Here is a 14,352-nt window from a genome sequence, read left to right as displayed (position 1 = left end):
ATTGGATGTAATCAGGAAGATTGACATGTCTAAGAGGATATTGAGCTTACCTTGGTTAGGGGTTGAGAAGGCATAAACTTGGAGGTTATGTTGGTAGTAAAAATAAAAAGAGATAAGATGCATGGGAAGGAACTAAATTCTGAATTATCTTGCCATTTCCACTTGGAGTGTGAGATAAATCAGTGTATCATATTTTCTATTTCAGCACTGCTTTGTGAATTTCCTCTTTTGTGCAGGGTGTGGATGGTGGCAAAACAGCTCACTCCCTCCTGTCACTCACTGTAGAATTGAGTTCGGTCCAAAGCTCTGCACTGAGCTCTGAAGGCGTTGGTCTCTGAAGGGTGTGTCTCAAGAGAGGGCCAAATGCTTCCCAGGGCAGCTGGGGTTTCCAAATGGCAATAGGTCAAAACTAAAAATAGGGATATAAAATCTTCTTCTACCCTAGCTCATCCAGTTTGGCAGGGGCTAGTTTCAGAAGAGTCTAGAAATGACATTTCCACTTTCATAGGTTGATATCCGATAGCCTAAATCCTCTACAATTGATTTCAGGAAGAGTGTTTGTCCAACAAGAAATGCCATTGGACCGGGTCATGCCCATGACTTAAATATAAAAGTACTTGTAGCAAACTGTCCAGTCAGTGGGTACAGCAGCCCCCACGACCTTCTGAGCCAACCTTGTGGCTCTGAAAGATTGTGACTGACCCATTACCTAAATTTAGATCAAATACCCAAGTATAAATTCTCACATTCTGTTTTCTTTGTCTAAATCTTCCTGTCTATATTTAAAATCTTTTCTAACCCATCATTGGCATATTTTATGTAACCAGGTTTGTGTTTGTGTCAGGATTGTAATCTCGCATTTCCCTTATGCCTGCAGACTACGGCAAGTTTTCCCAAAGCTCATTCTTAGGGCAAGGGACTGTGAAGGGACTGGAGGGACATCTAATGAATAGTTTATCAAAGGAATCTTGGTTGTCTCTATCCGACCCTCAGAGGTTAGCCAAGAGAAGTACACCAGAATGTTCTGAATGTTCTAGTATGCTTGGTTCAAATTCTAAGGGTTCCTTTCTTCATTTAATCAATGTGTACCAATTACCGTGAGGTACTAGAGGTACAATAACACAACATGTACCCTCAAGAAATTTGTATTTTAGTAGCAGGAGACAGATGTATAAACCACAGAGTGTGGTACTAAATGCCCCCCCCTGCTGCCCCCTACTTTGATCAGTGTCTCCCAGGTGAGGGGACTGGGAGGTAGGAAGAAGTAGAGGACTTCATGGGGTGGGATGGGGTATGGTGTCCCTTGAGATGAATTTTCAACCAAAAGATCTTGGCCCAATGGGTGTATAGGAGAAATGCATTCTCGGTCAAGTAAGGCAAGACAGTGAAACATGAGACCATATTCTCTCTTTTCATTTTTTTAAAATAATTTATTTTATTTATTAAGTTTTTTAGTTTGACCACAGAGAGATAGAGCAAGCTGCCAGGTCTGGGACTTGAATCATGGTCAGCCACATGGGAGTCCAGGGCCTCAACCACCATGCCACCTGTCAGCCCGGAGACCATTTTCCTGAAGACCTTCAAGATGACCAGTCCAGCTAAAGCATAGCCTAGGAGTTTTATAAAAGAGGAGTTCAGAGTGACAAATGGCGGTAGATTATAGTGTCTTGACTAGCATGGAGATTTCAGCTTGGAAGCAATAGATGACCATCGAGGGACTTTTAAAATGAAATCATGAATGGCTCCAGTTGTCCTGTGATGTTTTTGTTTGTTTTGTTTTGTTTTGTTTTGTTTTATGTTCCTAATGGTATCCCTTCCATCTTCAATTTAAATAAAGCAAGTCATTATTGAGCATCTACTAACATGACTGCCTATGAAAGGGAAGTCCACATTCCTTTTGGAACACTGATAGTACTTTAACTCTCACAGTCTACCGTCTACATTAAGTTGTGTTTTTCCAAGTTAGGAAAGCAGGAGACATGAAGGCACTATGTTTATGGAATCCCTTGGTTTATCAGTGTTTGCTTACTTCATCACAATGTTTTAAAACAATCAAAGAAAACCCCTAGAAAGAGAAATGCATAGCACACATTTTCTTCTGGTTCCTGGGCTTGTGACCAAGTGATTCGTGTTGACAGAATGGTTATACGCCGCTGCACATCGCTGCCAAAAAGAACCAGATGGACATAGCGACAACTCTGCTGGAATATGGTGCTGATGCAGACGCAGTTACCCGGCAAGGAATTGCTTCTGCCCATCTCGCAGCTCAGGAAGGGCACGTGGACATGGTGTCACTGCTCCTCAGCAGAAACGCTAATGTGAACTTGAGCAATAAGGTAACCTTTTGCTTTCTGTGCATAACATGCAACCTTACAAAACCTTGCACCAACGAGTCGCTCAGAATGTGTGAAAAATCTGGGTCAAATAGCATGTGTAAAGTGTGCTATTGCACAAAGATGTTGACAAAAGTTATTTATCACAGCCCAAACTTGGAAGCAAACTGTTTAAGCAATGAAAGGACCAAGAATTCAGTCATACAATTGAGTTCCAGTTGTGCATCGCTTAACAGTAGGTTCTGAGAAAGGCATCGTTAGGTGATGTTATATTGTGAGACATCAGCGTGCTTACACAGACTGAGATGCTCTTTCCTCCTTCACACCCACACTATGTGCTGTAGCCTGTTACAATCTTCAGGGGCCGCCCTTGTGTATGTGGTCCATCATTAACCAAACATCACTATGGGGTGCAGGCCTGTATATTCATGTGAATTTGGTTTTGCCGACCTGCTTACTAAGATCTGCCCAGGGGCTAGCAGGTGGCATGGTGGTTGGGGCAATGGACTCCCACATGGCTGATCACTGTTTAAGTCCTATTCCTGGTGGCTTGAAAATCACATGTGCATGCATGCCCAAATTCCCAGAAGGAAATTGAAGGGATTACAGCATGACCCTGGGAGGTGATTTCTCTCCGTCACTTTCTCTCGCACTGTCTCTCTCTGGCAAGCACACGCACCCTATGGCAAAATAAAAAATAAAAATTGCCCAAAATCAGAGCACGTATTTGAAGTCTTCAGGGAACAGCACTTAATGCTGCAAAGGGGCCCCAGATTCCTGGTAAACCACCCTCTCCAGCATTTATCTTCTCTTCTCCTCCATGTTGGGTGTTGGCATAGCCATGGTATTCCTCAGCCATAGCTCAGATATTGGACCTTCAAAATAGTAATCATCTTATAGTGAGAAACAGCAAGTCATGTAGACATTTTTAACACAGGTGTCCTATGTTTTGAAATCACAGAGGGTTCTGAATGTTAAATTTGACTCTTCCTGACATGTAATTTGAGCAAATTCTGTGACCTCCCTGAGCCTCAGTTTTGTTTTCCGGTAAACGACAATAACAATATTTACCTCACGGATATGTCATGAGGGTTAACTGAAATAATGTTCAGTGACACCTCTAAGTAGAAAAAAATAGTTGTGTTAATTTTAGAGTTTCCACAATTTCAGGAACAAGTTATTCTGCACTAATCTGAATTCCTGAGGTTATAATTTAACAAATCCTGTAGCCAGAAAGATATAAACAGGAGGCCAAAGAAACTCTTTTTCTTCAGCCCTAGTATTTTGAAAATCCTTTCTGATCAGTCCAGAGCAAATGCGTTCCCCCCTTTCCCCAATGCACTGATGAGATTTTCTTTTTAAACATTCTTTTTAGGAATGCATGTCTCAAAATTAATAGGAATCCCAAACCAATTTTGAGTAGTAATTGTAAAAAATGTGTTTAAGTATTTGAATTTTCTAAGGTTCATATACTAATTGATACGCCAGATCTAAGAGCGTGCACTGTGAAATTCAACTTGCCTTAATGCTGAAGAGGAGCTTGACTTTCTGAAATTGATGCACATTCTGGCAGCTATGAGAATATATGACGATCCTTCAAAAAGTCCATGGGAATGCATACTATAAAAAAACTGTACATGGGTTCTGAAAACTTTGCACCAAATTTTTCAAAAAACTTTCTGAAGTTTCTTTATATTTTTTCCTATGAGCTCAGAACATTGTATTTTATTAATTGTGGCAGAGACAATAAAACTTCTGGTTTAAAAGTGAATATTTTCAGTAGGTTTGATACCAAACTACAATGTGACTTTTTTCTTTGAATTCTACAGTCAGTGGGTATAATATATACCCAGCCTAGTATTTACTTTAGAGAGATAGAATTTAAAATATTTTTGGACAGATGTTTCTCAGTGTTTGTTTTAGATTAGAAATTAGCACAGAAAGTCTTTCTGTTGTTATTGTTATTGTTTTTTCGCTTTTTTAGGTTCTTGCCGTAGGATTTGTGCAGTTGCTGGAGAGACAGGGAGAGGGAAAGTGAGAAATCACCCCCTACCTGATTTGGGATGGCCACACTGCAATCCCTTCTCCTCCATTCTCCTCTTGAGATTTCAGGGATGCACACATATGCACCAGTATGATTTTTCAAGCTGCCAGGTCTAGGAATCGAACCACTGTCAGCCATGCGGGAGTCCAGCACCTTAACCATCATGTCATCTGCTGGCCTCAGCAAAAAAAAATTCTGAAAACACAAAGACATATGTAATAAATTTCCAGCAACTTTTCTAGGGGGAAAAAATACAGAGGCAGAAATATTTCTAAAGAAAATTTAAAATATTTGTTGGTTTTTCATTTGCACGTTGTACTTAAGGAACTTCTGAGATCTTAGCAGTATCCAGAAATTGACCAGTAAGAAGGCATTTATAAATATTTGTATCCTTTCTCAATTGTCATTTTCTGTATAAAGTATTAGATAAACCCTGTTAAGAAAACAGAAAATAGCAGAACTTTCTGTTTTTCCTGAGCAGTTAGGGTTGTTTTGTTTTTCAATGTTCTTTTTCTAAAGAATTATTGATTTAATTTTATTTATTATTATTGTTTAGTTTGCTATAGGGCACATGCACTCACTAGAGAGAGAGAAAGAGGGAAAGTGAGAAAGCAAGCTGCCAGGTTCAGGACTTGAACTTACAAGAGAGTACATCCAGCCCTTTCACCACCGTGCCACCTGCTGGCCTGTGACTAAGGTTTTAAGCATCAAGTAGTCACTGTACCCTCTACTTCTCTCTCACCTACTCATCCCATCTCTCTATTTAACACAAGATTTTATTTCTTTGCAAAAAAAGAAAATTACAGTTTTAGCATTTGTGAAAATTTACATTGAACTAAATAATTTATTGTTGTTACTTATTATTATTATTATTTACTAGTAATCAGCAGTTCCCCAGTAGTTAAGGGAAAAAACTCATATATCCCAGGTTACTGCCAAAGTGCTAGTATTTGATTTGATTCAATTTTGCTTTTGATGTCCCTGTTTTTCTATCTGGGTTTTACAAACCACAAATAGCTATATTTTTTTATACAGCTAAAAAAATATTAAACAAAGTTGTTACTATTCCTAAGTTAATGTTCTCCTTGTTTCAAACAAATGCCATTTTAAAAATGAGGAATGGTGCTGGCCCAAGACCTGGCAGGTACAGTGGCTCAGTCCCACATGAGTTCAAGTTCCAGACCTGGTAGTTTTAGAAACATGCCAGATGTGTAGGACCAGCAGATGGCATAATAGTTACAATACTGGAGTCCCATGTGGTCAACCCCAATTTGAGTCCTGGACCCGGAGGCTTAAAACTCATGCAAGGTGCATGTGCATGTGTGCCCAAAATTCTGAGAAGAGAACAGAGGGGAAGGGACTGTGGTGTGGCCATCCCCCTGGGGAGTGATTTCTCACTTTCTGTCTCTCTGTCTCTCTCTCTCTAGCAAGTGCACACACCCTATAGCAAAAGCATCTCCTAAAAGAAAGAAAGAAACAAACATGCCAGATGCAAGTGTGTACATACCCAAAATCCTGAAGGGAGAGAGAGCTGGAAGAGTACAAATTGTGACTGATCATACATCATGAGGGTCCTTTTCTCCCTCTCCCTCCCTCCCTCCCTCTCTCCCTCCCTCCCTCCCTCTCTCCCTCTCTCTCTCCCTCTCTCCTCTCTCTGTCTCTCTCTCTCTCTCTCCAGCAAGTGCATACCACATGCCCTCTAACAAATTAAAAAAAGAAATTGAGAGTCCATAAAAAATTAATAGGTAACTTCTGAACTCAGGGCTATTGTGGCCTTTACATTATTTTTAAAAAATTGTTATAACCCACACTATACATATAAAAATAAAATTTTTATTTATTTATGTTACCCTGTTTCACCTAAAAATAAAAATTTTGATTTTTCCCTGATCTAATCAATTAATGGGTGGATTAAATACAAGAATCCAGACTGCTTATGTGAAGATTAAAGATGCAATGCTTGCCTCAGCAAGCTCACATTGGGACAAGAAAGTCAGATAAGACGGAGTTTAATTGCAGAGTGATTGCTCGGCACTGTGGTGTATGCCTGTAGACCCAGCTAACCCAGGAGGCTGAGGCAGGAGGGTCTCAAGTTCAAGGCTAGTCTGTCTCTAAAAGAAGGAGAAGGAGAAGGAGAAAACAATGTAAAGGCAGGGTCTTGATGCACTTAATAGACAGATGTGCACAGAGCAGGTATGCACAGAAATGAAGTCATGTGTCCACTCAGTGGGACACAGAAGGAGGAAGTCTGAGTGAGCCAGAAGGACAAGGCAATAGGTCAGCCCTGTGAGCAGCCTGAACATAGAAGGATAGACCCTGAGAGGGGAGGCCCTGGGCCCAGGAGGCATTTCTCAGTCTGCTGAGAGCCACTCTGGAAACCGTGTTGAGAGTCTTGCAAAGTCTCAAACTAGAATAGGTGGCCACGACACTTTTATAACATGTTACAGCCCCAAACGTTATTTTCTCTAGAGTGGAACACGGAACAGAGTTCCGTGATTACGTCAGTGTCTGGGTGGTGCCAGCTTTGTCTGGGCTTCCTTTTCTCAGATTTCAAGTGAGTACATTGGTCCTCCTTCTCATATTTCCCCTTCGTTCTGGCTGAGCGAGTTTCCTCTGACATGCAGTCAGCATTATTCAGAAGTCACCAGCAATTCACTCAGTTGCTGTTGTTTCTTTCATGGAATAGCATCCCCTAAATATTTAAGGCCACACACCCAGGGCTCTGTGCCCATCCCGAGACTGGCTTCCATTTACTCATTCCCATGACAAATGGGACAAGTTGGGGTTGTGATTACACATGTGCTCTATAGAGGGAGAGAAGAAAGCCTCCTGAACCCAAGATACTAACTTCCACGCTCATAGTGGATGAAAGAAAAGCGCCCAGAGGCGCTAGCACTGCCGGGTTCTCTTAACTATCATGTTTGAAAAAATGCTTTCCAGTGACAGGTTTTTTTGAACCCGAATATAGTCTTAGTGATTTTTTTTCCTTTTTTTTTCTCTCACCCGTTAGGACAGTCATGTGCTCTGCAAATTCTCTGGCAGCATGATTTCCAACATTCAGTCTCATTAAACCCATGCACGACCTAACTGACCTGGAAATTCTCCCAATCTGGCACTCATGTGATATGTCACAATAATTCTTTCCTACCCAGAAGCTACATACAGGGGATGTTTGTCTGGCCTGGGACATTCATATGGAGAAAATATCATCAGTGTGTGTCAGTATTCGCTTTGTAAATATATTATTTTAATAACCTTCTGCTAAAGCTTTCATGATATATTAACTCCTACAGGATTTGGTTTAAAATGTTTTTAGAGATGAACACTGAAATACATAGAGGAAAAATAGTATACTATTTGGGATTTGTTAAAAAATACTACCACCAGGGACCAGCAGTTAGTGTAATGGCTATGTCACTGGACTCCCACGTAGTCGACCATGGTTTGCGTCCCAGACCCGGTGACTTAAAACTCACGCTGGGCACGTGTGTGCGTGTGCCCAAGATCCTGAGAGGAGAATGAGGAGAAGGGATTGCGGCGTGGCCATCCCCCCGGGGGGTGATTTCTCGCTTTCTGTCTCTCTGTCTCTGTCTCTGTATGGCGAGCGCACGCGCCCTATAGCAAAAACCTCTAAAAAAAACAAAAACAAAACACACAAAAAAATACCACCAACAAATGAATAAAAAGTAAAAGAGGGATGGATGAAACAAAATAGGCGAACCTTGACAAGCGCTTAGCCTATAAAGAGTGAATATCCAATTTCACTCCATTCCCTCTGCTTTCAGGTATATTTGAATTTTCCCAGGAAGCCTGTAAGGTGCTTACACCAGTCTAGAATTCCCAGATTGTTTCTCGAGCAGGGCTGTGCATATTCCATTCCCTCCTATGAGATAACTCTGTACTTTCAATCTTTTGCAGAGTGGCCTGACCCCACTCCACTTGGCTGCTCAAGAAGACAGAGTGAACGTGGCTGAAGTCCTCGTAAACCAAGGAGCCCATGTGGACGCCCAGACAAAGGTTTGTGTTCCCTCTCTTGCCCATGCAAGAAGTGTATGCCCATATGAGCTGCCAAGCGGGAACTCCTGCAGAGAAGCAACTACAAGTATATAAGGGGTAATAATCCCCTCGCTCAGATTCATACACATGTGTATAAGTGTGCGTCTGTGCAAGGGATGCCAAAGTCTCTGCTGGTGGTGTCCCAGGTCCTCTTGTCTCTGACAGCCCAGGTACTAGATCCAGCCTGCACTCACCGTTCCCCTGTACCAGCACAGCCTTGTGACATCAGACCTCTCCCTCAGGAGCACTGCATGAAAACTTGTCTCTTTCTTCATTTTCTGACTGACTGAAAGAACTGCAGACAGACAGATAAACGTGTCGGTAACTTGGGACCTCCATCTTGTTCAGTATGATTTATCAAAAAAGGATTCATAAGGTTCGTCCAGTTATTACTCACTAAATTCTTTATGGTCTGTGTGGCCTCTCAGAAAAAAACAGGTCTCTTTTCAAACAAACAAAAGTGCTTATTAGTATCATCTAGTGACACGATTCGAACACTGATAAGATAAATGAGTGTCTTGTTTTATCATCAATAATATGATTTCATATAAATCTTATTTCTCTGAACATTTTCTGAAGAGGCTTCATTTTGTTACCTCTTCATATCAGAGTTGTTTCTCCTACTCTAAAATATGTCTTCTTTCTGTTCTGTATATCATGTTTGACACAAAATAAGAATGCTTATTCCATACAGTTGATAAAAACAGTGTTGTACATAATACAGATAGGTTTCGAGACGTGCAGACAGATTGAAGATATTAGTACAGAAGTATCAACAGGACTTAGTCAGATAGAAAGGTATTGCAGGGCCAGCAGGTGGCCTGGTGGTTAAGGCACTGGACTCCCACAGGGCGGGTCAAGTCCTGGACCTGGAGGCCTGCTTTCTCACTTTCCATCTCTCGTTCTCTTTCTGCCTGTCTCTCTCTGGTGAGCGTGAGAGGCCTGTAGCAAGTGAAAATAATTTAATTATATTAATGATTAAATTAATGATTTAATAAATCATTAGATAATAATTCATTCTTTTTAAAAAAGGTATTCAGCAGGGGCCAGCAGGTGGTGTGGTGGTTAAAGCGCTGGACACTCCCACATGGCTGACCATGGTTCAAGTCCTGGAACTGGTGGCTTGCTAACTCACTTTCTCTCTGTCTCTCTCTGGTCAAATTAAAAATAAATGAGTGAATAAATAAATTTAAAATTAAATAATTTTTTTTAAAAAAAGGTATTCAGCATGAAAGAAACTGCATATAGATTATTTTTTAAATTTTGCTTGAATATTATTATCAAAGAATTCTGGGCTTTGGAAATTTGCACCTTCATGGTAAATGTATTCACTCTGTGTTTTATTTGCACGTGCAAGTGCACACACACACACACACACACACAGACAAGCACTTGATGATGCTCTCTCTCCTTCTCTAGATATAAAAGTCTAGAAAGCAATGCATGTGTCAAGTTTCTTAATATTTTCCTACCCCAACACATCCAAGGCTGCACCAAAATTCGGTCAGGAAGGAAGGCAATGCCCCTCAGGCCAGCTGGGGGAGGGCAAGAGCAGGTAATATGCCTCTTCTGTTCTGTGTGCACATGTAGACCTTCGGTTTCGAAATTTCAGGTTCCTACCATGTTTCCTCCCCATCCAACCCAACTCAGTCACAGTCTGTGTGACCCATATGGCGGATACAGCGTCATATCTGAAAACATGAACCTTCTCTTGCCCTTACAACATCTTGCTCCAGAAAGCATCTCTCTGTCTCTTATAAATGATGTCCTTTCCCTTTTTCTTCTCAGCAAAGATCATAGCTACCAAAAGAAGGTGAAGCTCATATCACGCTGTAGTTAGAGTTGAGCATAGTGCAAAGGGGTGGGTTGTTGCACTTGCTACTTAAGAATGTAAATTAGGACTTCGCTATAGGCATGACCTTGCAGATTCTCACTGGTGAGAAAACATCCCCAAGTAGCTTAAAGGTGGGATATGCACCATTCAATGTATTGGCTTAAGTTTCAAAATAATGTAACAAAAATGTCAAAGGTTCTTTTCTCTTATGAGGAAAAGACTAGAAAATCCTGGTATTAACTTTTGTAGTCTTTACCAGGGTTGGCTGACCCTCTACCCCCCTTCTCTCTTTGCATTCAAAGTTCACCAAATTGGTCCAGACTGTGTTGTGCTGGTGGCCACGGGGTATAACAGTTAAAGGTTGTGTGAATAAGGTCACTGCTTTTGCTTTCGTTTATTAGTATTTTCTTTGTTTGCTTGTTTCTTCCATGAGTGACAGAGACCGAGAGGCAGCATTCCCAGCAGGCTCTGACACTGTGATCCATTTCCAGCCTCAGCCTATGCTAGTCATGGGCACCTATGTGCCTGGCGTTCTCAGGGAGGTCTCCAGATATGAACCCAGGACCTTCCTGTGTGGGTCAACCCCCCAGAGTGTCATGTTTTACTGCTGTGTCACTTTGTGGCCCCTGCTTTTGCTTTTTTAAAGGATAATATTCTGAAGCACTTTATTAGACCACTCCTGAAAGGAGTTGATTCTCAGACGGTTCTAATAGACTCAATAGTTATGTTTTATTTCTTTAAGTATGTGTAAAAACATTACACATTTTCAGATCTTATTTGATACCCACTTCAAATTCATTTATAAGGCTCCTACAAGTTATCAAATTCTTTGGGCAGTATACACCTTGCCCTCATAGGATTCATAAACTACAGAGGAAAATGTGGTATTAACAGCAAAAACAATAAAAGCAACAAAATTATACTAAAACTTATTACCCTTTTTTCTATATTAAATAGTGTTCAAAGTGCTTTGTATTTATTCATATGTTTAATTTTTACAACTACCCTTCAAAGTTAGTAAAATTAGTATTTCTGTTCTATAGGTAAGAAAACTGAAGCACAATTATTGTACATAAGATGTCATAGATATTATTAAAAAGTCTGATTTGTAGCCACCCACACATACGTATGTTTAGAGATACAGGTAATAACAGGTTTTTACATTGGCACTGTATCCTGCTAAAAGATTCTGCTAAAAAATTAGGAAGATCTCAGAGGGCCATAGTATGCCAGGCCAAGCAGCTCCCTTTTTCATTCTGTTTGCACTGAGGAGCCACTAAAGGCGTTGAACAGAAGAGTGAGAAGGTCAGTAATCTGGTTTAGGAGATCCTGGGAAACAGTGCAAAACATACATTGATCAAAGAACTTGGGGCAGGTGCACTTAAGCTATTGTTGAGGCCTGAGTAAAAGAATAAAGAAGACCCTAGGGCCAGCAGATGGCGGTGGTTAAGGGCGCTGGACTCCCACATGGCCAACTGCAGTCTGAGTCCCAGACCTGGTGGCTTGCTTCCTTACTTTCTCACTCTCGCTCTCACTCTGTCTCTCTTTGGTCAAATAGAAAGAAAGAAAGAGAAAGAGAGAGGCAGAGAGAGAAAGAGACAGACAGCGAGAGAAAGTTCAATAAAATAATTTTAAAAAAAGAATAAAGAAGACCTCAACTAAGTGGTAGATGGTAAGCTGATGAACGGGAGAGAAATACAAGAAATATTTAAAGACACAAACAGTGGGACTTGAAGGCCACGTATGTATAGGGACTGAAGAAAGTGAGACACTTAGGATCTGCATTTCAGGATCTGAGACACTTAGCGAGAATCTAAGGATCTGCCCTGTGTAACTACCTGACCTCAAGCACTACTCAGTGAGAGGATAAAGGAGAAGAAACCGAAGAGAGAAAGAATCCAGGGAGCTCTTTTGGGGGGTATTGAATTCTGTCAGGTTGTCAGGAAAGTCATGGTGCATTTTGACCTAGAAAAATGGAAAAGGGGAAAAATTCCTCCCAGTGGTGGTGGCCAAGGCTGAGCGCTTGGGCAGCAGCAGCACAGGGCACGTTCCTGGCAGCACCCAGATCCTGCAGCCCACTGCCCTGGCCGGAGCCGGAGGCTGCGGCTGCCCAGCAAGAGGCAATGACTTCCAGTGGTGCTTCTCGCAGGTTAAGGGGGCCAGCGACAAAGACATGGCCCAAGCCGACAGCATTTCAACCGTTGAACTTAATTACTCTGGAGATCTCGCAGGAGACAAGGGCAGCAGAGTTGTTATTTTTTTCAGTGGGAACAAGAGAATAAAAGCCACCCTCATTCTAGGGGAGAATATGTTTACAGTACCTTTCAAAGTCATGAACCAGAATTTGACTATTTGAAAAGTCTAGACATTGAGGAAAACATTAATAAAGTTAGGTGGTTACCACCAAAGAATGCTGTTTATTTCCTGCTCCCCGCAAATGATAGAACTGTACAATTATGGAAAATAAGGGGGCAGGACAAGAGAGCAGAAGGTTATAACTTGAAAGATGAAGATGGACGACTTCGAAATCCATTTAGAATTACAGCACTATGGGTCTCCCATATTGAAGCCCATGGACCTTACGGTAGAAGCAAGTCCACAATGAATCTTTTTGTTTTTCCTTTTTTTTTTTTTTTGGAGAGGTTTTCTCTATAGGGCGCATGCGCTCACCAGACAGACAGAGAGAGACATAGAGACAGAAAGAGAGAAATCACCCCCCAGAGGGGATGGTCATGCCACAGTCCCTTCTCCTCCATTCTCCTCTCAGGATCTTGGGCACACACGCATACGCGCCCAGCGTGAGTTTTAAGCCACCGGGTCTGGGACGCGAACCACGGTCAACTACGTGGGAGTCCAGCAACATAGCCATTACGCTAACTGCTGGTTCCCTCCACAATGAATCTTAGCAACTGCTCACACATATCATATAAATTCTATTTCAATGAATAGTGGTCATGAAATATATCTTTCTGCAGATGACCTGAGAACCTGTGGCATTTAGAAATCAGAGATAGAAGTTTTAAGATTGTAGATATTGAACCTGCTAACATGGAGGAGCTGACAGAAGTCATTACCCCATCGGAGTTCCACCCACACCAGTGTAATGTGTTTGTCTACAGTGGCAGTTTGAAGGGACCGTCCAATGATGTGACATGCGTTCCTCAGCCCTGTGTGAAAAACACTTGAAGTTTTTTGAAGAACTTAAGGATCCTGGGGCTGACAGGTGGCATGGTGGTTAAGGACACTGGACTCCCACATGGCTAACCACAGTTCAGATCCTGGACCTGGAGGCTTGCTCTCTCACTTTCCCACTCTCTCCTCTCTTGCTCTATCCCTCTCTAGTCAAAATTAAAAAATGAAATGAATGAATGAATAAATAAAAAACAAAATAATTCTTAAAAAAAAAAAAGGATCCAAGTAGGTCCTTCTTCTCAAATAGTTTCATCAATATCTGATGGGAAGTTCAGTTGTAGTGGTTGGTACATGATGACGGGAGACCACCTGTCGGTGAAGGTATGGGACCTCAACATGGAGAGCAGGCCTGTTGAGACTCACCAGGTCCATGAGTACTTGTGGAGCAAACTTTGTTCTCTATATGAAAATGAGTGCGTCTTTGACAAGTTTGAATGCTGCTGGAACGGTTCGGATCATGCCAGTGTGACTGAGTCCTCCAACAAGAACTTCAGAATGCTTGATAGAAATACACACAGGGATGCTACATTAGAAGCTTCAAGAGAGAACAGTAAACCCTGACCCAGCTTAAAGCCTGGGAAAGTATGCACAGGTGGTAAGAGAAAGAAAGAGGAGATTAGTATGGACAGTTTGGACTTCAATAAGAAGATACTTAAAACAGCCTGGCACCCCATGGAGAACATGATTGCTGTAGCTGCCACCAATAACCTTGCTATATTCCGGGATAAAATCAACAAAAGAAGCTAATTTAAGGACCAAGTCTTGTCTTGCGTAGTGAAGCAGGTTGTTTTTCTGTCAGAGAAAAGGCATTCTTGTCCTCTCTGTTAAGGACAGTGGTGCACTTACTGCATCCCTTCATAGACACAAGAGAGCCCTCCGCTGGAGTCCTGCTA

The 14,352-nt window shown here is 41.6% G+C and overlaps 1 protein-coding gene and 1 pseudogene across 1 annotated transcript in view; both read left to right on the top strand.

Moving 5' to 3' along the window:
* ANK3 (ankyrin 3) overlaps window positions 1-14,352 on the top strand; it is a 743,189-nt gene that overhangs the window by 581,436 nt on the left and 147,401 nt on the right. Inside the window, exons 18-19 of the mRNA XM_027771266.1 lie at window positions 2,139-2,336; window positions 8,296-8,394. Coding sequence (XP_027627067.1) covers window positions 2,139-2,336; window positions 8,296-8,394 — 297 coding nt within the window. The remainder of the gene's footprint in view (window positions 1-2,138; window positions 2,337-8,295; window positions 8,395-14,352) is intronic.
* On the top strand, window positions 12,426-14,206 carry LOC102495685 (serine/threonine-protein phosphatase 2A 55 kDa regulatory subunit B delta isoform pseudogene; annotated as a pseudogene).

This window comes from Tupaia chinensis, unplaced genomic scaffold, assembly GCF_000334495.1.
Source record: "Tupaia chinensis unplaced genomic scaffold, TupChi_1.0 Scaffold000199_1, whole genome shotgun sequence".
Classification (NCBI taxonomy): Eukaryota; Metazoa; Chordata; class Mammalia; order Scandentia; family Tupaiidae; genus Tupaia; species Tupaia belangeri.
This window is presented reverse-complemented; position numbering and strand designations above follow the sequence as displayed.